The sequence below is a fragment of the Notolabrus celidotus genome, chromosome 20, assembly GCF_009762535.1.
Source record: "Notolabrus celidotus isolate fNotCel1 chromosome 20, fNotCel1.pri, whole genome shotgun sequence".
Classification (NCBI taxonomy): domain Eukaryota; kingdom Metazoa; phylum Chordata; class Actinopteri; order Labriformes; family Labridae; genus Notolabrus; species Notolabrus celidotus.
In genome coordinates, this window is record NC_048291.1 from 18,910,529 (window position 1) to 18,936,014 (window position 25,486).

At 44.4% G+C, this 25,486-nt stretch overlaps 1 protein-coding gene across 1 annotated transcript; it reads left to right on the forward strand.

The window, feature by feature from the left end:
* Nucleotides 1–15,673: 15,673 nt before the first annotated feature.
* LOC117832382 (paralemmin-2-like) lies at nt 15,674–25,017 on the forward strand. The gene is made up of 4 exons (XM_034711481.1): nt 15,674–15,760; nt 16,257–16,302; nt 17,426–17,506; nt 23,440–25,017. The coding sequence occupies exons 1-4, from the start codon at nt 15,674–15,676 to the stop codon at nt 24,282–24,284; spliced, it is 1,059 nt and encodes a 352-aa protein (XP_034567372.1). The 3' UTR covers nt 24,285–25,017.
* Nucleotides 25,018–25,486: the final 469 nt, after the last annotated feature.

Sequence of the window (25,486 nt, forward strand, 5' to 3'; positions counted from 1 at the left end):
GAGGATTTTTCCCTAGAATGAGACACATTACATAAATGTGTACAAAGTACATTGATGGTAAAATGTTTTTGCTCAAAAGGCTAAAGGTCAACTTCACTGTGGCATAATACATTATTTTCCAAGCACTCTTGGGGCTCTTATTCGTAATTTTATAATTCAGTGTCTTAAGAATGCATAGGAAAGCAACTTTGGTACAAATGTCTAGTTGGACCCCAGGAAGAATTGGTTAGTTTTAGGGTTAAGGTACATGTTCAGGAGGGTTTTAAGAATTTGATACCTCATTCAAGTCTTGAGGGATATTTTTTTAAACAGTCATTTATTTATTTGCTCATGATAACGCCAACCACAATTTCCCATCACACTGCTCCTTCAAACCCATTTGTTCTGCTGTCACCATACTGGCAACCACATGCTCTGCAGCAAAACAGAGTGAAAAACAATTTCTGGTATTGTATCCCATCTGTAAAGGATTTTCTGCATATTCTCTTATTGAATTGTGGCTTACTCATGCTTTTTAGGGTAATGTAGTTTTTCATGCATTAGAAATGAGCTAAAATACCACCCTTCCCAATACAGTTACACCACCACTCCTACATACTGTTGGATACAAACACTGTTGTATACCTTCACCAATGTGAATGGTGGGTAAAGGCAATTGGAAATGTTTTGCACACGTTTCTAACATCAGGCAAATGCATCAGAGCATGCTAACTTTACTCCACCAAATGTGTAACAGATTTGTTCGGTCCAGATTTAGCTCACTGGCAACCAACAGAAGGACTAGAATGGCTGTTTGGCAAAACAACATCAGCTTCTCTTTACATCATGTGACTTAACTCAGTTCCACTCTTCTCTGATGATACCCATTCAAATATTAATGGTAGGGCACAGGTTGGTGAGAGATAAAGGTGCAATGTAAGAAATTATTTGGGCTGTCATCATCATCAGCTTACTCCAGCTTCAATCTCTGGTTTGTCATGACTTGTCCTCCCCGGTCTCTATTCTCTCATAACAGTTGATAATTAACCATAACTCAGTCTCTGCATGAAGAATAGTAATTTGTATGAGGGTGACAGAACAGAGCCACAGTTGAGAAACTGCGACTGTAACGACTTCCCTTTACAATCTCTCTGCATGTGACTCATTCTGTTGTATAGGAACAACATTATCAAGAACATTTCAACACTTGTATATTCATGTTTGTCTGGGGATTCTTGTGGATGATGTTGTGTCCCATCAAAGGGTTCATCAGACATTTGAGATTAAGCATTGTCAGAAAATTCACTGCTAACCATTGTGCTTTATTGCCTTATAGAGCACAATATATCCCTGTATTAGAAGATCATAAAACATGTTCTGTACAAAATTTTGGAGGTCACATTTATGGTTGCTTTTTACTACATTTAGTGTCAGACAGCAACAAAAATGAGCACAAAAAACACTTCTGTAGAGGCAGCTGTTTACTGTAAAATAAGTAATACATTTTTATTTTTTTTTAATTCTTCTTTCGGGTATTCATATTTTACATAAGGGATAATGTATGTATGAATAATATAATGCAGGTAATTATGGGAATCAGGGTGAGACAAGACCCTGACGCGAACTATTACCCGTTGCTAATGGAGCGCCCGCCTGCAAGCTAGTTCAGACAGACAACTCAAGCTGCGCTCATTCATACTGACACGTCATCACCTCTCTATCAGCTGATCTCAACACCCTCATTCGGCAGCCTATTTAAACTGCAAGTCACCATGTCTCTGCCTCTGATTTGCCAGTGCTCCTGCTGTCCTGCTCAGTGCTGTGTAAAAGTTCGTCCCCACCTCCTCCCCGGCATCCACCTGCGGGCTCTGAAGGGGGTTAGTCCTATCTCATTACTCCTAAATGTCTGCATTTAAATAATCTACGAGGAGTAATGAAGTTCGGAGCCCACACGCCAAACACAATACTTGTCAAGTCAAACTGTAAAAAATAGAATAAAAAACAGTAGAATAATGAACTAATCATAATTAGCTAGGCTTTAATATATCAAGATATATATAATTATATTTATATATTTATATTATATATTTATAATATTAGAAATAAAATCTACAACTCTATCCTAGGTGAGTTTACAAAAATAAGTATCTATTTAGTATGACTAAAACGTATGCTGCTATGCAGAACAAATAAATAAATAAATAAATAAACAGATCAATGGATCAATAAACAAAAGATATTGTAAGGCAGCTCACTATAGTTATGGTGATGCTCTATTATGTTGTTATATGTGCGTACTACTGAGTGTGGCAAGTGATTGGTTGTTGCGTGTCACGTGGGCGTGTGTGAGGATGTGGCAAGATTCTCTGGTTTTGATGTTCAGCTGATGTTATGGTTTCTGATGGTGCTCACGGCTCACTGCATGGACACGCTATCTTGCTGTCTGTGCCCGAGCCAGAGACCACAACCAGACAGAAAAGTAGCCAATGTTCTCCCTCTGTATTTGCTGAAGTGACGTCAGTAAAAGCTAAAACGAAGATCCCTTGTTGTGTGAAGTAATTCCCACCCACGCATGAAAGAGTATAATCAAAGTACCAGCACAACAAATGGTGTCAGAAGTGGGATCTTCGTTGACTTTTTCAACCGTGAGTACGTCCATCTGACAAAGAGGGGAGCTAGTTAATACCAATATAAGCTAGCGAATGCTAATCGGCGCTAGCGGGAGCTAACGTGAGCTAGCAGATGCTAATCAGCGCTAGCGGGAGCTAACAAGCGCAAGCGGATGCTAATCGGCGCTAGCGGATGCTAATCGGCGCTAGCGGGAGCTAACAAGAGCTAGCAGAAGATAAACGGTCCTAACGGGAGCTAATGAGAGCTAGCGGAAGATAGAAGGAGCTAGTGGATGCCAACAGAAACTGACAGAAGCTCACCGGGGTGCGCAGGAGCCAGAGAGTGATAACACAAGCTACTGCCAGGACACTGCTGCTTGCTAGCTGTGGCTATCTATCACTGAAGACTGTTAATGTGCCCCAAATCACCAAGCCAGACTGCAAACAGCCCTACAAGATGATGGTAAGGCAATAATAATGCCAGAGCAAAGACTATCAAAATAAAATACTAATAAATAAAAAGACACAAGTGACAAGAGAATAATAAAATGACTGAAGGAGGTGCTACAGCAGGCCCCCCTGAGCCTGATCAAGCCCCATCATGGTTGAAGACTTTATTGGATCACCAAAATCAAAGCCTACAAACAATGTTGGCTCCAGTCCTCACACACCTAACTGGAGGAGATTCGGCTGCACAGAAAACCTCAACACCACAGGCTGCTTCCAGTGGAGATGGAGGTGAGATTTTACAGCATCCCTCACAAGACAGACAAGATGCAGCACCTTTAGCTGCTTGGGAGAGGCCAGTGATACCAAGAGATCGCACTGGAGGGGCCGTTTGCGGCTGAGCTGGAAGTCATCAACAGGAGGGCCCGCAGCCCGGGTCTCCCCAGGAGGGGCGAGAACCCTGAACCTGTAACCAGACGGAGAGATAATAGAGAGACTGAGCGTGAAACCTCGTGCCCGTTGTCCTATCATGACGAGCAGAGGCCAAGTAGCACTGTCACACTCAACAACCAGCTCGCCGTACAGGAGGTACAAAGACCTAGACTTGCCACATTTGATGGAAATGATGACTGGGACTCTTTCTTGCTGCCATTTGAGCGCAGAGCCAGAAAATATGGATGGACTGCTGCAGAAAGAGTGGACAGGCTACATGAGTGTTTGAGAGGAGCTGCAATAAGATATGTCTGCTCACTGCCGGAACGTACCAGGGAGGATTATATTATTTTGGTGGAGCAGCTCGCTCAGCGCTTTGGAAGAAAGGACCCCCCTACCACAGTAAGAAGAAAACTAGGGGAACTCAGACAAGGGAAGGAGGCATCTGCTGAGTTTGCAGAAGAGGTGCAGCGCCTTATCACGCTTGCATACCCAGGCGTGGATCTCCAGCTACAAGACCAACTAGCAACAGATGTTTTCCTTAAGGGTCTAAGAAACCAAAAGGTGGCCTATGAGGTCATGAACAGAGATCCATGCTCCCTTCCAGAGGCCCAACAGCGTGTAGAGGCCCACGAACATAACTTCAAAGCCACTGTGGGGCGTGAAACTGAAGCAAAGAACAGAGCTAGGCGTGTTTCTTGGGCCAGTGATGGGGACGCCTGTGAGGATACCACTGCTACTGCTCGAAGGGTGCAGACCCCACAGTATGTGACTACAGATCAGTTCACTGCACTGACAGATCAAGTCAAGACCCTTGTTCATACAGTAGAGAAGTTACAGCTGCAGCTTGGACACTTCCAGTCCACCTATGCGGAACATCAGCAGACTAGAACAACAACACAATCACCCTCACTGCTGGAGAGGAAGCCAAACCATTTCCAAGTGCAGCCCAGCCGAATGCGCTCCCAGTCCCCAAGCCCAACCCATGGAGTGGTTGGCCCCTGCTTCAAATGTGGAGGATCTGGACACTTAAGGAGGGATTGCATGAGGTCACCAAGTCCAACAGGTGCACGAAACCTTGACAACAAGGACATCGGCCAACGTTCGCTATCGGGAGTATCACCCTGTCCAGATAACCAACCACAAGGACTACAGATCGGCTGCACCAAAAAACAAGGTGAGAGTCTGCAGGTTCCTATAACTGTGAACGGCATTCCCACACAGGCCGTAGTGGACACTAGGGCCCAGACAACTGTCATCTCTGTGGAGCTATATCAGAGTCTCGCAGGGAACAATCCAAATGACCTACATGAGACTTACCTTCTAAATGCAGGCGTAGGAGATGGCATGAGGGCAAAATGCGGGCTGAAGGTCACCTTTAAAATTGCATCCAAATTGATAGACTGGGATGTACATGTGGCCCCAATACGCGACTCTGTTCTTCTTGGATATGATCTGATGAAGGCCCATGATGTTGTCATCTATACCCGCGGCAAAGTTTTTATTGGTGACGAACTTGTGCCCTCTAAGGTGGTAACAGAGGGGGCAGACTATTGTGTTACCAGGGTGACCCTAGGAGAGAGCACCACCATACCACCTACATCCGAGTGCGTGGTGTGGGGCGAAGTGGAGAACCCGAAGCCAGGTGTCCCAGCTGTACTAGAGCCCTTGACCATCACAGAAGCTGTGGCCTCTGGAAGTGTTGCTGTTACCATGGAGAAACGGGTGCCAATCAGACTGTGCAACTTCTCTACCAGCAAAGCAGCGCTGCCAAAAGGAGTATGTCTCGGGCTCCTAGTCGAAGCTTATCCTGAGGAGCCATTATGCTCCTCCGAGAAGAATGCAGAGCCCAGCGTAGAGAAAGAGTCAGAAACTGCACCACCACTGAGGGTTGGAAGGATAGCAACCATTTCTGATCTTCCCGACCACCTCCGAGGGTTGGTTGGTGCTACTAGTGAGATGCTCAGTGAGGAGCAGCACCAGCGTTTTCTCCAGCTACTACTGACTTACCAAGCTCTTTTTGCCAAGATTGACTCTGACTTGGGCTACATGTCTGCCGTCACTCACAAGATTGACACAGGAACGGCCAAGCCTGTGTGCCAGCCAGTGAGAAGAACGCCCCTTGGTTTCCAAAGTGAAGAGGAAAAGCATCTTCAAGCCATGCTCAAGGCAGGTGTTATCACTCCATCTGCATCAGAGTGGGCCGCTCCAGTTGTTTTAGTGCGAAAAAAGGATGGAGGAGTGCGGTGGTGTGTTGATTACCGCCGCCTAAACAGCTTGACGATCAAGGATGCATATCCTTTGCCCAAAATCGAGGAGTGTCTTGATGTTCTCGGAGGAGCCACTATGTTTTCAACACTCGACCTTCAGTCTGGCTATTGGCAGATAGCAGTGGACGACAAAGACCGCAAGAAGACAGCGTTCATCACCAAATGGGGCCTCTACGAGTACACCCGTATGCCGTTTGGACTATGCAACGCCCCAAGCACGTTTCAGAGGGCAATGGAGCTCATCCTCAGGGGATTTCAGTGGGAAACGTTGCTAATCTATCTGGACGATATCATCGTCCTTGGCAGAGGAGTGGATGAAAGCCTGGATCGGCTCGCACAGGTCCTCAGCTGTCTCCACAGCTACGGGCTAAAGTTGAAACCCTCAAAGTGTCATTTGCTTCAAGAGGAAGTCCTTTTCCTGGGCCACGTTGTGGGCAGAGACGGGATCGGCCCAAACCCAGCTCTGGTCAGGGATGTACAGCTGTGGAAGCCCCCTAGCAATGTGCAGGAGCTACAGGCGTTCCTCGGGCTTTGTAATTACTATCGCAAGTTTGTTCCAGCATTTGCAGAGCTGGCAAGCCCACTCCACCATCTTCTAAAGAAGGGCGCCACATTCCTGTGGACAGATGAGCACCAGGACGCCTTTGCTCAGCTGAAGGAAAAGCTAACAACCGCACCAGTGCTTGGATACCCCACTGTTGAAGGCAAGTACATTCTTGACACTGACGCCTCGAACCACAGTATTGGAGCTGTCTTGTCGCAATTGCAGTCGGGCGAAGAGCGAGTCCTCACATACGCTAGCAGCCATCTCACACCAGCTCAGCAGAGATACTGCGTCACCAGACGTGAGCTGCTTGCTGTTGTGCGTTTCACTCGACAATTCCGCCATTACCTTCTAGGCAGGAAATTCTTGCTGAGAACCGATCATGGCAGCCTCACCTGGCTCTTTCGATTCAAGTGATTCAAGTGCCCAGAGGTGCCAATCAGACTGTGCAACTTCTCTACCAGCAAAGCAGCGCTGCCAAAAGGAGTATGTCTCGGGCTCCTAGTCGAAGCTTATCCTGGCTGGAAGAGTTGAGCCAGTATGACTTCAACATTGAGCATCGAGCAGGCCGCCAACACTCAAATGCGGACGCCATGTCCAGACAAACCAAAGATCCTTCAAATGAATGTGACTGCTACCAAGCTGGGAAAAACCTGTCCGACCTGCCATGTCAAGGATGCAAGTTTTGTCAAAAAATTCATGAGCAGTGGGTAAGGTTCGAAGATGATGTGGATGATGTAGTGCCACTAGCTGTGAGATGTATCCAGACAAATGCTGATGTTCAGCCGACAGAAGCAAGTCAGTCACCTGCAACTCAGCTGGAGCCTCCTGTGGTTAACTGGCTGCAGTCAGTCAGCCCAGAAGAGCTGGCCAAACTCCAGAAAGCCGACCCTGTCCTCTCCATCCTCCACATCTGGAAAACATCTGGGGCACTTCCTACTAAAGACCAGGTGGCACTGGAGAGCCCTGCAGTAAGGAAGTTCTGGCTCTGTTGGCCCCAGGTCGTGCTGCAACAAGGAGCAACTATTACTGGGAGGGAGTAGGAGCACAACGCCCAGCTCTGCTGCTACTAGTCCCAGCGTCCATGCAACAATAGGTTCTGCAAGCTTGCCATGATCCCCCTCACTCTGGTCATCTGGGGGAGGCAAAGACCCTGGAGCGCCTACGTCAGAACTACCACTGGCATGGAATGGGTGAGGATATCCACCTGTTTATAAAGAGATGTCAGCACTGCAACGCATGCAAAGCTAAGGGGCCTGTTAAACGAGCCAAGTTGCAAAGTTATCAAGCCGGAGCGCCCTTGGACCGCCTCCAACTTGACATCCTCGGCCCCTTCCCGATATCAAGCAGAGGGAACAAGTACATTCTCATCATCATTGACCAGTTCACCAGATGGGTTGAAGCCTTTCCTGTTCCAGATCAAGGAGCAAGCCAGGAGGCTTGTGTATGACTTCATTGCCCGGTTTGGAGCCCCCCTTGAGTTACACACCGACCAGGGTCGAAATTTCGAGAGCTCCTTATTCAAGAGTGTATGCAAGCTCCTGCAGATCACAAAGACACAGACCACCCCTTATCATCCCGCCTCCAGCGGACAGGTGGAAAGGTTCAATAGAACCCTGCTGCAGATGATCCGGTGCTACGTGGACCAGAACCAAAAGAACTGGGACGAGCATCTGCCACTTCTCACCTCAGCATATCACAGCTCACGGCACGCTGTCACTGGGTTCACACCTAACAGGCTGATGTTCGGAAGAGAGGTTCATCAACCTCAAGATATCTGGTCCGGGGCTGCAGAGTTGAAATCTGGCCGGATGGAGGCACCAGATTTCCTCTATAACCTGACAGAGGGACTCCAGGAGGCACGAAAACACAGCGAGAGAGCATCTCCGCATGGCACAAGAACGTCAGAAGACGTATGATGTTCGAGCAGCAGAGCATTCCTACGATGTTGGAGATTTGGTTTATGTTAAGGATGACACCAAGAAGAAGGGACAGAGCCCCAAGCTCCAAGCTCCTTGGATGGGCCCCTTAGTCGTTTCAGCATGCCGGAGTCCTGTCCTCTATGAGATCCGGGGAAGGAAACGCAGCAAGATAATGCATCATGATCGACTTAAGCCATACAACAGTGATGTGGTCCCTGTTTGGGTTCAACGCCTACGGAGCCAAGTGCTGCAGTTGTACGAAGACCCAGCAATACAGCCACCTGAAGTGGATGCTTCGACAGTGCCAGAGCTGCCACTACAAGAAGACACGTCTAAGGATCCAGCAGAAGATGGGACACCTCTGAAGTCACGTGATCGAGGAGAAGCCCCTCAGCATGGAGCTTCAAGGTGTCAGCAGGAGAACGGACCAGCAGTCAGAGACAGTCCAGAGAGTGTTGTGAGAACTTCCAGTGGGCGAGTAGTTCATAAGCCAGACAGATACAGGAAGTAGTCATTAATAGAGACTGTTAGCTATCTGTTGAGTTATGTAGGCATAATTTTAAAGGTGTCTACTGTCCTGAAAAAGTGATAATTTTGAGTTACTAAGAGTGTGATTTAAGCTAACAGTAAATTTTTGTTTGAAATAATTGTTCCTTATAACGTTTATTTGAGTCACCTGTACTGAAGGGACTCAGTACTCCTGAAGGGGGTGTAGTGTAAGGCAGCTCACTATAGTTATGGTGATGCTCTATTATGTTGTTATATGTTGTTGTGTGTGCGTACTACTGAGTGTGGCGAGTGATTGGTTGTTGCGTGTCACGTGGGCGTGTGTGAGGATGTGGCAAGATTCTCTGGTTTTGATGTTCAGTTGATGTTTTGGTTTCTGATGGTAGTCACGGCTCACTGCATGGACACGCTATCTCGCTGTCTGTGCCCGAGCCAGAGACCACAACCAGACAGAAAAGTAGCCAATGTTCTCCCTCTGTATTTGCTGAAGTGACCTCAGTAAAAGCTAAAACGAAGATCCCTTGTTGTGTGAAGTAATTCCCACCCACGCATGAAAGAGTATAATCAAAGTACCAGCACAACAATATGTTACAATAAGGACTAGATACATATACTAAATCATGATTAGATTGTTTAATATGTGATATAAAAATCTGTAAATACGAGTAATCAGCTGTGAACAGCGTCTACCCAGAAGGGCATGAGGTGTCTCATCAGGCGCACCTGGTGCAGGTCTGTCAGAGCGCGCACTGGAGAGCAGCGGGCAGAAGCGCTGCACTTTAAAACAGACTGCTGTATGGAGTAGATCGGTGGTGCAGAGGACAATCTAAAAGAAACCGAAGAGGCAGCCGGTAGGAGCTGGGTTTTGAACTGTGTGTTTGTCAACTGATGATCGCTGCTGCTGCGGTGCCGGCTCGGGCACGCGCTTCATCCGCGCGCTGCTGAAATGTTTGTTTAGAACGTCTGGTGTTTAGTTAAAGTTTGTATTAAAAGATTATAAATACTTGGACTGTTTAAAATACACATGGTACATGATTAATTATTACTAGGACTGTTTAAAATACACATGATACTTGATTAATTAATAAATAACTGACCTATTTCATATGAGATGATAAAATATATTAATTTAAATAACTTTGTTTTGGCAGGTCTCCTGAAAGTTGAATTGATTTATTAATTATATTACTTGTGGTAAAAAGCAATGATAGGCAGTTGTTTAAGTTACATTGAATCAGATACTGCTTTGTGGTTTCTTGCTCTGTGCTTATGTTGCATTTCCATGTGTTTTGATGCAGGTATTTCTTTTGTCTTTTTTATTCCTTTATTTAAAGGTTTTTCACCTAATTAGTGGGAACTGTGTCTGAAAAACTCTGGGATGAAAGAAATCAAATAAAAGGAGGAAAATAAGATACACGTTGACTAATTTGAGTGGAGTCCAGTCACTTTTGGTCTGATTGTCTGTCTGTCCTTTCAAGTTAGGATGCTGCATAAAAATTAAAGAACCGCCGGGAACCGGTGAACTGGAAGGAAGAAAAAACTGGAAACCTGGAAGAGGAATTCTGTGAACCCAAAACAATCAAGTTGAAAACAATCACCCTCTTCTGTGGAAAAAACTTGTGGAGAGAGCCAAAATGGCCGACCAAGCTTTCAATAAAACAATTGAACAACTCAAAGTTGAAAGGACAACTGCAAAGAGGTCATTTTCTCGTCTTGTGAACAGCATCACAAAGACCTACAAAGAAATGACTGAAGAGGAGCTACAAGACAGCTACAATAAAATTGCAATGGAAGCTGAAAGGGTCATGGAGGCAAATGACGATGTGGAAACTGTGCTCATTGCAGAGCTGGAGGCGGAGCTGGGCACAGATGAAGAAGCTGTGTTGACTGAGCAGCAAAAAGCTGACCTAACAAGGACTGCAAATGAGTGTGATGTGAAATTAAAGGAGGTCAAAGGCCTGATTCAAACAACTCTGTGGTCAAACTTTGGGAAGAAAAATTGTCTGTTGCTCTTCAGGTAACAGGGTCTGAGTGCGAACGTTGTTGTTGCAGGTGTGCAACCAAGTGTACACTGTGAAGCATATGAATACATGCTTGGTCACCTGCAGAAGCTGGTAAAATCTGCAAAAGAGACATATGATCAGTGGAAACGATGGATCCCACCAGATGATCAGAAGAAATTTCAGAGCCATTTCAAGGGGTTGGAGCTGCATGTTCCAAAGTTGGTCTCCAGGAAGGCAGACTTTATAGTGACAAAGATAAAAGAGGATGCAGAAAGACCAACTTCATCTCATTCAACTCCCAGCTATCCATTACAGACCATCAAGTTAAAGCCCACAACTCTGCCCAAGCTTACAGGGAATAAGCGTGAGTTTACAAGATGGAAAAAGGACTGGGAGGCTCTGCAGCAGCAGGGGGAGCCAACTGGCTCAAGGTAGGTCAAAAAGGTTCAACTACTGGACAGTCTTGATGACAAGGTCAGAAGAGATCTTCACCTTACCTCTTACAACACTGCAGATGACATCTTCCGTGTCCTGGAAAATCGCTATGGAAATCGGACAGCTATTGCTATCGAAATAGTGGGGGAGTTACAGAAAATGCCAGCAGTCAGAAACCATCAGCCTCGCAGGATAGTCAAGCTGATACAACCTGCGGAGAAGGCTCTTCAAGACTTAATCAACCTTGGGGACACAGGGGCCATCAAAAATCCACTGGTGACAAAGTCAATTGAAAGCAAGCTTCCAGAGTCTCTCGAGAAAGAATGGCTTGTTTATGTTGCTGACAAGAAGAATGCTGTGCTACCTAACAATAGGTTTGACAGCCTCTTGACATTCCTTCAAGCTCAGGAGTCCATATATGAGCAACTGGAGCAACTGAGGGAGGAGGATCCTTTCAGAAAGGACACCAGGGCTGAGCAAAGACATGCCAGAACTAAGTCCACCAAGTCATCTGAGGAGCAAGCAGGGTGTGTTGTCTGTGGGGATGGCAAACACAGGAGGAAGCTCTACTTCTGCAAACAGTTCAAAGGCTTGAAACTTGCAGAAAAGAAAGACGCAGTAAGGAAGTTGAGAGCCTGCAAAAAGTGTCTTGAAGTTCATGATGATGGCTCCTACTGTAAACCTGGGTTTCTGTGTAGGAACCAAGACTGCAAGGATGATCATATTTCTGAGCATCATTATTATTTGTGTCCAAATGCTGGGTCTAAGAAAAGTGGAGCTGGTCCGAGAAAGAGCCGGTTTGGTCCTGAGGAGGATAGCAGCCAGAGGAAGTATACAGAAGAACAAGAGGATTTCTTCAAGAAACTTCCCTCTGATCTGGCGAAACAGTGTCGAGACGTGTGTTTTCAAACACTGCATCAAGATCCTTCTGCACGGTAAAGGATCCAACAGGTCTTCTGGCAGAGAGTGGATTGCAGGAGCTACCAGTAATAATGATGATTTTGGAAGTCACTGCAAATGCTGGGCAGAGAATTGGCACGTTAATTGATCTGGCATCCGACACTAATTACATAATCCACAGAGCTGCGAGCCAACTTAAGCTCCGAAGTGAAGAAATCACCCTGGTTGTTCATGGAGTTGGGGGGATGAATGTGCAGGTGAAAACAAAACGATACCTTTTGAAGATTCGAGTGCAGACTCCAAAGGGCACACTCAAATCCCACCAATTGATATGCTATGGGCTGGACAGGATTGCAGACATCCACAAGACAGCAAAACCTGAAGAACTTCAAATGTTCTTCCCAGACATATCACTCGAAGAGCTAAGGAGGCCCAAGGAGAACAATCTGCTCATAAGTCACAGAGAGGGCCAGCTAGCACCTCAAAGAATCAGAGTTGTTGGGGATCTTGTGTTGTGGGATGGACCACTCGGAAAGACGTTCGGAGGCTCTCATCCAGCGCTTTTTGAGAAGCTAACTGTGTCGGCCCACATGTCAAAAACACATTTTGCCCGGTCAATGAGAGCAGCTGCTGTAAAATATGAAGAACTTGCTATAGAGGCTCAAGGGGAACGTCTGTCAGGCAAACAGGTTGGGACCAAGTTCCAGAAGTCAAGTACTTCAGTCAGTAATTGGGACTTCTTGCAGTGGTGGAGCTGGGAAAGCATTGGCGCAGCTTGTGAACCAAAATGCGGAGGTGGCCGCTGCGGAAACTGCCAGCCTGGTGGAAAAGAAATGACTCTTGCTGAGGAGAGGGAACTTGAGGTTGTAAAAGCAGGCCTCACCCATGTTGCAGGGGACAGCCACAGCAAAGAGCCACACTGGCATGCCAGGTACCCTTGGTTGGAGGATCCTGTTTCCTTGCTAGACAATAAAAGGACAGTTGAGGCAACATTTCTCAGGACAGAGAAACAGCTGGCCAAAGAACTCAATTGGAAATTTGCCTATGCTGGTCAAGTACATGAAATGGTTGACCGGGGAGCTGCAGTTAAACTGAGCAAAGATGACATTGTCAGCTGGAAGGGATCTGTGTGGTATGTGAGTCATCTCATTGCTCCAAACCCTCACTCTGTCATGACACCAGTGAGACTTGTCTGGAATAGCACCCAAAAGTGCAAAGGCGTCAGCATGAACAATCTGCTGATGAAAGGCCCAGATGTCCTCAACCAGATTTCGTGCTGTCCTTCTGAGATTCAGGAGTGGAGTGTACGCAGTGCTGGGGGACATCAAAAAGATGTACAACTCTGTTTGGCTGCAAGACAGAGAAGTTCACCTGCACAGGTTTCTCTGGCGAGACTCTGAAGAAGGAGAGCTTGGGGAGTACGCAATAACCAGAGTAAACATTGGAGACAAGCCAGCAGGGTGCATTGCACAACTAGCTATGTGTGAGACTGCTAGCCTCCCTCCTTTCACACACCTCGAAGAGGAAGCCAAGTGCTTCAAAAAGACAGCTACGTTGACGACATTCTTACTTCCCACAATGACCTTGATCAGCTAAAAACCATCACAGCGAACGTGGAGATGATCCTTAAAGCCGGAGGGTTTGAGCTGAAGCCATGGGTCTACTCTGGCCAAAGTGGGAGGAAGGAGAATGAGAGCACAGCCAAGAAGGACAACACCAAGACTGTGGTCCTACCGAATCAGATGCGGAATGAGGACAATAAAGCACTTGGTCTGGGCTACGTTGTCGAAGATGACAAGCTGCATGTCATGGTGGCGATCAATTTCTCTAAGAGAAAGAAGAAGATGAGACTTGGCCAAGATTTGCAACGAGAACAAATCAGAGCTCAGACTCCAAACCCCCTGACCAGAAGAGAACTTCTCAGCCAAGTGTCAGGATTGTATGACCCAGTTGGCCTGGTAGCTCCACTTAAACAGAAGGGTGCCATTCTGGTACGCAGAGCATTCCAGGAGGCGAAGGATGAGAGTTGTCCTGCAAAACAGACATGGGACATGGCTCTGTCAGATGACCTCAGGCAAGATGCAATCAACCTGTTTGAAGAATATTCTTAACTCAGCCAAGTCAAGCTCCCCAGAGCATTGACTCCCCCCTGCTGTACAGAAAAACCTCTCGCACTCACATTCTCTGATGGAAGTGAGCATGTCTATGGAGCAGTGATGTATCTGAGATGGGATACTGACCAGGGACCAATCATTCGACTGGTGGAGTCCAAAGCCAAGTTGACTCCATTGGATCACAGAGGCGATGCTGTTAAAGCGGAAATGTGCGGGGCAGTATTTGCTTCACACTTGAAGAAGTACTTTGAGCAGCACAGCTAAATCAAAGCTGAGAGGTGGTACCATTTTGTGGATAGCCAAACAGTCCTGGGAGTGATACAGCGAGAAAGTTATGGCTATCAAACCTTCTTTGCAAATCGGATTGGAGAAATTCAGAATGCTACGAGAATTCAAGACTGGTGGTGGATTCCTGGTTCACAGAACATATCTGATATCATCACAAGAGGAGCCAGTCCAGAAATCTTGGATGAAGACTAAGAGTGGTAGAAGGGACCAAAGTTTTTAAGTTTGCCCGAGGATGAGTGGCCGATCAAGGCAGCCAAAGAATTAGCAGCAACTTCCAGAGAAAGTGTTGGGAAAATGCAAAAGAAGGCATTTGTAGCTGTGCTGACAAGGGCCAGGGCAAAGAAACAAGAATCGAACCAGAGTCAAGAAAGGGTCCAACAGGAACCTAGAAAAAAAGAGAACCAAGTCCAAGCAAAGCAAAGGAGGCCACCAGCAGGGTCAGTAATACAAAAGCTTGTTGGTGTAAAACGGTTCAGTACCTTAACCCGTCTGGTCAAGACTGTTGCATGGATCTGGAGAGCAGCAAAAAAGTTCAGCAGACAGACTCAAGCTGGAAATGATCCAAAGTGGGAGGCGATCCCCTCAGCAGGAGCTGTCTCTGGAAGAGAATGAGAAGATGCCTTGAGAGACCTATTTCTGTCTGCACAAGAGAGTGCAACTTTCTCAAGCACCACAACAGACAGGCTGGTGGTCTACAGAGAAGATGACTCTGGACTGTTGGTATGTGGTGGGCGAGTGCAGGTCTTCAAGGAAGATAAAGTTGCTGTCCCTCTTTTGCCTTACGATGCCTGGGTGTCAACACTATTAGCTAGAGAAGCCCATAGTGAAAATCATGATGGTGTGGCTGGTACACTGCTCAAAATGAGGAAGACAGCATGGGTCATAAAAGGGAGGAGGATAGCCCAAAATGTGGTCGATGGTTGCATAACCTGCAGGAAAGGAAAGGCGAAGACATGCCAACAAGTCATGGGTGGTTTACCGTTGGAAAGAACTGAACCTGCCGCCCCATTTGAATACACCTCAGTAGAGCTCTTTGGTCCTTGCCAAGTTAAGGACGATGTCCTTAACAGTCTACAGTGTTCCTGTGGTGAGACCTCAGAAAGCCAACGGAGGCAATTCAACCCCTGGCAGACAAAAGGAGAAGATACAAAGTACCATTCTTCATCAGGACGTCAGGCGACTCGTTGTGTTGCTACCTGTTGAAGAGCAAATCGCTAGTCAAGATGGCAAGACACCGTAGTCCATCAAGGACCTGGACCAAGTTTGACTCTTCAGCTGGCGATCTGTCCAGTGTTTCCAGGGAAGATCGAGTGGGAGGTGTCAAGTCAAACTGTAAAAATAGAATAAAAAACAGTAGAATAATGAACTAACCATAATTAGCTAGGCTTTAATATATTAAGATATATATAATTGTATTTATATAATATATTTATAATATTAGAAATAAAATCTACAACTCTATCCAAGGTGAGTTTACAAAAATAAGTATCTATTTAGTATGACTAAAACTGCTATGACTAGTATGCTGCTATGCAGAACAAATAAATAAATAAATAAACAGATCAATGGATCAATAAACAAAAGATATGTTACAATAAGGACTAGATAAATATACTAAATCATGATTAGATTGTTTAATATGTGATATAAAAATCTGTAAATACGAGTAATCAGCTGTGAACAGCGTCTACCCAGAAGGGCATGAGGTGTCTCATCAGGCGCACCTGCTGCAGGTCTGTCAGAGCGCGCACTGGAGAGCAGCGGGCAGAAGCGCTGCACTTTAAAACAGACTGCTGTATGGAGTAGATCGGTGGTGCAGAGGACAATCTAAAAGAAACCGAAGAGGCAGCCGGTAGGAGCTGGGTTTTGAACTGTGTGTTTGTCAACTGATGATCGCTGCTGCTGCGGTGCCGGCTCGGGCACGCACTTCCTCTGCGCGCTGCTGAAATGTTTGTTTAGAATGTCTGGTGTTTAGTAAAAGTTTGTATTAAAAGATTATAAATACTGGGACTGTTTAAAATACACATGATACATGATTAATTATTACTAGGACTGTTTAAAATACACATGATACATGATTAATTTATAAATAACTGACCTATTTCATATGAGATGATAAAATATATTAATTTAAATAACTTTGTTTTGGCAGGTCTCCTGAAAGTTGAATTGATTTATTAATTATATTACTTGTGGTAAAAAAGCAATGATAGGCAGTTGTTTAAGATACATTGAATCAGATGCTGCTTTGTGGTTTCTTGCTCTGTGCTTATGTTGCATTTCCATGTGTTTTGATGCAGGTATTTCTTTTGTCTTTTTTATTCCTTTATTTAAAGGTTTTTCACCTAATTAGTGGGAACTGTGTCTGAAAAACTCTGGGATGAAAGAAATCAAATAAAAGGAGGAAAATAAGATACACGTTGACTAAATTGAGTGGAGTCCAGTCACTTTTGGTCTGATTGTCTGTCTGTGCTTTCAAGTTGGGACGCTGCATAAAAATTAAAGAACTTGACAATACTGTATGCTGCAATAAACTTTATCTTAAGTAAACATGAGTTGTCTGACTGAAATATTGCTAGACAGGATCCAATATTAGAGTATCCGTGTTGTTTAACCTGCTGATTTAGCAGGCTAACCAAAATTAGCGTTTTAGCCACATTGTTTTGATGTGAACGGAAACAAACGGTTTTACCTCACCTTACGGTCTATGTGTCAACAAGCAGAAGCAAAATGCGCCGGAACTCTTTTCCACAAATTGATTTGACATGACGTGTGATCAGTTTAGCTCTAGTTTTGCTCATCTTAGTGAAAGTTAATAAAAGTTAATAACCATTGTCAAGATCTGTAAGAGAGTTGGTAATAATGGATTATAACACACCTCCAAACAAATGCTCAAAGTATGAGATCTAATCAGAGATAGCTAATAATCATAGCTTGACTTTAACGCATGCATTCTACCTTTATTTTCTTTTTAGTGAACAGCTGCTCTGAAGATCACTTCTCTACACAAATGGCACAAAGAATGTTCCATGAAAGTCTGCAAGATGGCCGATCAGGTGAGATATGAGAGAAGGTTTTGTTGTGACTGATCATACAGTTAAATGTTTAGTATAGTGGGGTTAGGTTTGTAAAAACAGAAGCTACCACTCATATTTAAACTTTTAGTTTGATCCAAATGGAATGTTTTTAGAGGCCTGACTGCAGCCTTTGGGGGGGGAGCGAGTGCTGTGGAAAGTTGACCATTGTGGTGTTAATGTCAATGTTCGGCAGGAGGGAGCAGGAGGGAGCAGGAGGATGATGTTGATGATGATGAGGGGCTGTCCATAGAAGCTGCTGGTGGGCTGAGGGGGGGGAAGGTAGCCAAGCTGCTGATTGGACGAAGAGCAGAGTCTCCAGCAGAGGTGTGAATGGGGGCCGTTGAGGTGGTTGACGACCCAGTATCACCATCTGAGCTCACCGTGTTGGGGGTTGTGTCGAACCTGTTGAAGAACAGGTTCAGCTCAGAAGCAAATTCTGGGTCTCCTTCAGCTCTCAGAGCAGGCTTGTTGCATCCTGTCATCTGTTTCATCCCATTCCACACCTCTTTCGTACTGTTCTGTCCCAGCTTGGCCTCTATCCTCTCCTTGTAGCTGTTCTTAGCTTCACGGAGTTCCCTCTTCAGCTCCTTCTGGACAGCTCTGAGCTCCTCCTGATCTTTGGACATGAAGGCCCCTGTTGAGGAGGGCTTTAATTTCCTTATCAATCCAGGGTTTATTGTTTGAAAAGCAGCGGATCTTTTTGGTTGGGACGATGGTATCCTCACAGAAGCGGATGTAGTCTGTGATGCAACGAGAGAGACCTTCAATGTCCTCACCATGGTCCTCTTTAAAAAGCTCCCAGTCTGTGACATTAAAGCACTCCTGGAGGGCTCCTTCTGCATCCTTAGACCAAACCTTCACCATCCTGGTGCAGGCCTCCTGCTGCTTCACGAGTGGCCTGTAGGTGGTTTCCAGGTGGATCAGGTTGTGGTCTGATTCTCCTAGAGGGGGGAGAGGAGAACAGCTGTAAGCCCCCCTCACGTTAGCATACAGAAGGTCCAGAGTTTTATTCCCTCTCGTTGCACAGTTCACAAACTGTTTAAAGTTAGTGAGGACAGGAGAGAGGGTGACGTGATTGAAGTCCCCGTTGATCAGGATGAGCGCGCTGGGGTGCTGCGTCTGCAGGCGCGCGATCACAGACTGGATGACGTCACTCGCTGAAGCCGCTGCAGCTGATGGAGGAATGTAAACAGTCACAGCGATGGTGTGTGAAAACTCGCGCGGCAGATAGTACGGCCGTAATCCCACCGCCAAAAGTTCCACATCAGGGGTGCAGACAGTGTGCTCCACTGTAACATGCCTGGGATTACACCATTTAGAATTCACACACCATTTAGAGTTCTGACTTTCAATGTGATAACCACTGTCTGTTGAACAGCAGCAGAGTGGATTCCATTATCAATAAATGACTAACAAATGTTGCTTCAACGTAACTCAAAATATATTGCATCTTAACTTTTAATAAAATCTGTGAGGTCCCTGCACTGTCTGTCACACTTAAATCACTCATGCATACCATATCATATTGTATTATATTATACTATTATATTATATTATTATTATTATTATTAGTAGTAGTAGTAGTAGTAGTAGTAGCACTAGCAGAACATATCATTGCCGGGCCGGGGGCGGGGCACATGACCGGGCCCTTAAAACCCTCATCATAACATTGCTTTACAACATACATGTCCGCAACAGCGGGGCTTACAAGCATTTCTACATTTTTTACACACAGTTATGTCATTTTGAAGTCAATCAAACGGACATGAAGTCCAACAAACCAAGAGAACAACAAAAACATTAGGCTACCTGGCCCCAAATAATGAAACAACACAAATTCAAAGCACTTCAGCACCACGGATAGCGACCACATCATTCTGACACCCACTTTAACTCTTTCAGCTAATGAGGGCACAGTTGGTCTCTGTATCAACAGCTATACAGTTTAGTGAAATTGGCACAGCGGCCCGCATGTTCACTTACAAACACAAAATCAATATGTACTAGGCCTACTCACCACTATTTGAAGGGCATACGACGAGCCTTGCGCTCCGCGAACTCATCTACGATGTGCTGTATGTCCATTTTCTTTGCTCTTTCATTCTCAATGGACAACATTGCAAGTCCGCTTAGTCTCTCCTGTCCCACCGTGCTCCTCAAGTGGTTTTTGATCAGTTTTAACTTGGAGAATGAGCACTCCGAGGTTGCAACTGTGACAGGAAGAGTCAAAAACAAAAGCAGGGCGGTGCAAACCTCGCTGAATGCAGAAGTTACTGCTGGGTGGTTGACAATAAGCATTTTTGCCAGATCCGCAACAGACTTTTGCATTGGTATCTGGTCCCTGAAAGATGTTCTGAAGGAAAGCAGCTGGCCAGCGAAGCTGGGGTCGATGTCCCGACTGTAGTGCTCACTAAGCCGCAGGGCAGCTTGATGTAACTCCTCATCCCGTGCTTGCAGCAGTGTGTTTGGGTGAATTGCCTCAAACATGTTTACAGTTCCATTTAAACTGATGAATCTTTGGGACAGTTGCTGGATGATGATGTCAAGACAGGCATTAAAGACGTTCACCCGAAAGTTGCTCTCTGCGTCAGTGAGGCGACTGTCTTCAGAAAGTTCATCAAAGTGACGCCTAACTTTTCTGGCCCTGGTTGTTTCAAACTGCGTTTGACTTCCCCATTTAGTAGCTAGAGCAAGAGTGGCAGACTTAGCCTCATCAAATTGCTCTCTAAACTCCATCAACACACTGATGGCGTTTTTCAGTAGAGTAGATGCTTTCAGAATATCCGCGTCCTTAGCTTGCAGTAACTGTGAGGCAGCGTTTATACATTCCAGAATCTTGGTTTGCATGTTGACCAGAAATATGAAAGAAAATTTGCTTATGGCATTCTTGAGCGCACTTGCTTCACCACGCTCATCTTTTTTGTCACTGGTCAGGGATATTTTGACGAGGGCTCTCATAATGTCTCCATATCTGTGCTTTAAAGCAAAAAGCGCATCATGTCGAGAAGACCAGCGAGTGGGACAGAGGCGTTTTAATGTGACATTTCTGCTCTCTGGCGTCATTAACTTATCGAGGAGCGCCCATCGTTTGATGCTGTGACCAAAAAAGTTGTACAGCATCTCTACGGTGTCATAGAACTGCCTTACTCCAGGGACGTTTTTAACAGAATCGTTGAGAGCTAGATTGAGATTATGAGCAGCGCAATGAACATAGCGGGCAAGGGGCTCCTTCTCTGTTATTCTTGCCTGCACGCCTGAATACACACCACTCATATTCGCGGCCCCGTCATAGCCCTGTCCGCGGCACTTTGACAGATCTATTCCGTTTTTCTCTATTGAGCCCAGGATTTGGTTTTCAAGCTCTGAAGCTGATGAGCCCACAGTCGCTTCAAAACCCATAAACACTTCATTAATTTTGATATCTGTTGCTTCATCCCAACTTTAGTGGTAGAGGTGTAATAACTTTAAGAAAAACACCGATTGTCTTTATCAGTGGGAAATGGACCTTTGGGTCTGCATGGGCCCATCTTAAGGATGTATCTTTTAATGTTGGCATCCAGACTGTTTTCAGAAAAATTGGCCCGATCAGTCGGAAAACCCTCCGGAGAAGGGTTTTCATCCGCCGTGGTATGCGTGTCACCTGCAGCGTAAAGAGGAGACCTGCTGCTGCTTTCATTTCCAGTGTCCAGCGCGAGTGAGGAGGGGGGCTGCTGGTCAGCTACTAGGTCTGGCTCTACCCTGGAGCAGCTAGCAACTGCTGAGTCCGTAACATCACCGCTATACAGCCGAGAGAGAAAGAAGGGGATATAAGCTAGGTGGCTGGGCTACTACAATAACAATCAACAGTTTACAACTAACTCACACATTGTTTAGACTGTAGTGTCATGATTGTTAGATTGCTACCTGTAAATCTGGCTCCCTGACTGTGCTGCCAGTATTGGCGGGCCTGAACCGCTGCCAACAACGCCAGGTTCATCTCCAGTAGGACGAACAAAATATGTGTCCAGTTTTTGTAACTTGCTTTTTCCTTCCTCTCTTTTTTCCTTTTCTTTGCGCTTTGTCGCTCCACTTTTATGTTTATACAAATTGCCACTCATGTTTGGTTTATCAAAATGCTCCACCGAGCTTGCACTTTGTTGACAAGTGACGGATGATGACGTTGATGGACGGTTGATGACGTTTGGGTTGATGACTGTTTTACCCAAAATACACTGGGAGAAAATATCTGCGATCCACTTGTAAATTCAAACGGTGAGAATGAAAGTGAAGCCAGTCATGCAGCAGACATTTTATTCACTATTTTACACTCAACTACACGACTCAAGTCAGTCTTATAGTTAGGTTTTAACCAACCATGACTCATCCTGACTGGGGAAACCTATATAAGCCCACACACACTGATACCACAGCTCTGCTCAAATTTTAAAACATATCCAGCTCTACCAATGGAGCTCATAGTACCATTGCCGAGTCCGCCCGCCCGCGGGAGGGGCCCGCCTCCCCCAGCCCCCCGGACCCGCCTCCCCGGGCCCCCCTCCACCCCGGGCCGGGGGAGCGCCGCCCCCCCCAGCCCCCCCATAAGCTCCGCCCCTGAGTAGTAGTATACTATGTTATATTATATTTAAATTTACTATCTAATTATTAATATTATTATTAGTATTAGTATAATAATTATACTATATTATATTATATTATCAAATTATTAGTGTTATATATTATATTATATTACATTATATTGTACTGAATATTACAACTGATTATGTTATTATTATATATACTTTTTACTATTCTCTTTCTCTGTATAAAGACATATTTACATATCCATCTATATTTATTATTTATTTATATTGCATACAATCTGTCATAGCCACATCATAATCACACCATGTCAACCAGTCACCACTGAATAACATTTTCTTACTACCTGTAATTTAACATTTGTATATACCTTTAAATTTGTATTCTTATTTTTATCTATTTTTATTTTTACTTTATTTAAATGTATTCTCCATTTATGCTCTATTATTGTTGTACTACTCTTGCTACATGTCTGTGTTGCTGCAACAACTGAATTTCCACACAGGGATCAATAAAGTATTACCTTATCTTATCTATCTGAGGTACGACAAAACGAAAGAAAGCTGAATATAAGATTACAATCTATTCTCAATTATTTTCACTGTACTATCAGACAGACGTGCTCAATCAAATAATTACATGTATAAAAAGAGCAAAAAATACTGATTCAATGTAGTTAAAAATATTTCAAACATCTGATTAAGTTAGAAAAAATTTTACTTTGAAGTTTTCTCAGAGTGAAGTGTTCTAAATGTTTTCCTCAGGTGCCAGATGCATCTCCTTTATTCATTCATTATTTGACATTTAAGATGTAATTTTGAACAACAACAGATACAGCTGTAATTATCTAAAGGCGTTGGGGTGGCTATTTGGTGAGCCATTCATTTATTTATTTATTTTTTATATTATATATTTAATTTGATAGGTACATTGCAAATTACTTAGTGCTAAATTCCAACAGATACAAATAAGCTGATGTTTCACCGATAAAGATAATAGCAATTTTGGGAGTGGAGGAATGACATGCATGAAAGGGCCACAGACTGGAATCGAACCCTGGCCAACTGCTTCATGGGCGCGCAATTTAGCCATTAGACCAAATACGTGCCCACAATTGTTAATTTGTATTTCCTGTCCCCAGTTATGCCTTTAGTCAATTAAAAGAATAAAGAAAGATATCAAGATAACATCAAATAACATGCTCATAATAACCATTGTGGTAAAAGAAAAAAAGAAGACCAGAAGGTTAATAACTGTCATCAAACAAAGAACTACATCATAGATTGACTGTATTGTGTGGATCTGAACTTCCATTCTGTCCTCTCATATTGCAGTCCTGGGGACACTAGCTGTGCAGGTGGAGAGAGACCCCAAGACAGGTGTTTCTGTTGTCAGGTCAGTGACCCCTGTGTCCGCACCAGGTGGTGCTCCTGCAACCACCACTGTATTTGATGATGGCAGGAAGAGTATCCACGCCTTGGGCGGAGTGGAAAGTCCCCCCACCACTGAAGAGCTCGGGCAGATCCTGAGCACTATCGATGGAGTTGGAATGAGTGTGCTGCTGGATGAGGTTGAAGTCACGCCAAACAAGGCAGGGACAGCAACAGAGAATGACGGTGCCAGCAAAGAACCTGAGAGGAAAATCATGTCTTTTTCTGCCAGTCATGCCACAGCAGAGGAGGACAATATGCAGTTTGACAGCTCCAGAAGCAACAACATGAAAGCTGAGCTTGGGGTAGGGAACTGTGCTGTAAGCATAGAAAACAAAGAGGACAGATGCATCACAGCGGTTAACAACATTGCAGGAGAGGTAGATACTGTGGTCGATCAACAGCTGGTGGATGGCCCAGTCACTCTTTTGTTTTTGGGATACGCTGATGACACAACCGACCAGGATGCCGATCCAGATAATCATGAAGGCATGCTCACCGTGGAGCGAGTAATGATCACAGAGGATGGAGAAGAACACGTCATAGGGCCTGAAACATTGCCTCAGGAAGATAAAGAACCACAACGAGAAGGAGGGTTTCGGGATGTTCCTCTGGAGGGAAATGGGGCAGGAGGTCAAGTCCAGAGAGAGGATGGTGAAAAGGTTCAGCATGATTCATCTTCACCTGCTAAAGCAGAAGGAGAGGCCACTTCCAAACGCAAGACCTGTCAATGCTGCTCTGTCATGTAAGAAAATGATGGAGAGAGACTTCATAATCAGCCTTAACCTCATCATCTGCATTATCGTATTTACATTGGTGCCTTATTGACTTATATGACAGAATATATCACCACATGATTTGGTCTTTCAGTGGCTCTAATCATCCACCACTCCTCTACACACTGCTAAAATGAAAGATATTTATTACTTTGTAGGTCTTATTCAGCAGATGTGGACTGGTAGCATCTCCAGGGGACTTTTAAAATAACCACTTCCTCCCTCTGGTGGACAAAGCTGAGAATGTCAACCAGCACTGCAACACAACACACACAACATTTATCTCAAATGTCTGCCTTACAACTCTTTGTGTGCTTTATCAGTTACAAATATTGGATACTTTTGAAGCTATTTGATTTAGAAATGTAAAAATCTAAAGAGTAGAAGAATACTTTACAGCTGCATTCCATCGATGACTACAATCATGTTATTATTCATTTATGGTGTGTATGCCCCAGTGTTTTTGTTTTCTTTCATATTTTGAAAATGTAAAGAAACGGTTAACATTCGTTGTTTTATACTTTTAAACTTTTGCTTTCTAATCAACACCACTACTCAGGTCTGTAGCTACCACTTTGGACACTAACAACAAACTGTTGCTGATTTTTGAGGTCTTCATGTCCCAATGAGGGGTCTTTATTCTACAGATTAACAGAAAAAAATGACAGCAGGGTTCTTTTAACAAATGTGTTAAAATGTGCAAAATGATAGCATTAAAATTTAAGGAATTATTGGATATAAGGATATGAATTAGATAAAACAAGATGTATATATAAATATATATTTGTGTGTCTGTGTGTATATATATTTATGTATATATTTGTATATATACACACAAATATACATACACACACACACACACACACACATATATAAATATATATATATATATATATATATATATATATACATACATACATATATATGGCAAGCCGTTCAGGAAATTAATATATATGGAATGAAGTCTGAATATATGGATTGAAAGTCTGAATATATTGAATGAAACTTGATATATATGGAATGAAACTCGATATATATGGAATGAAGTCTGAATATATTGAATGAAACTTGATATATATGGAATGAAGTCTGAATATATGGAATGAAACTTGATATATATGGAATGAAGTCTGAATATATGGAATGAAACTTGATATATATGGAATGAAGTCTGA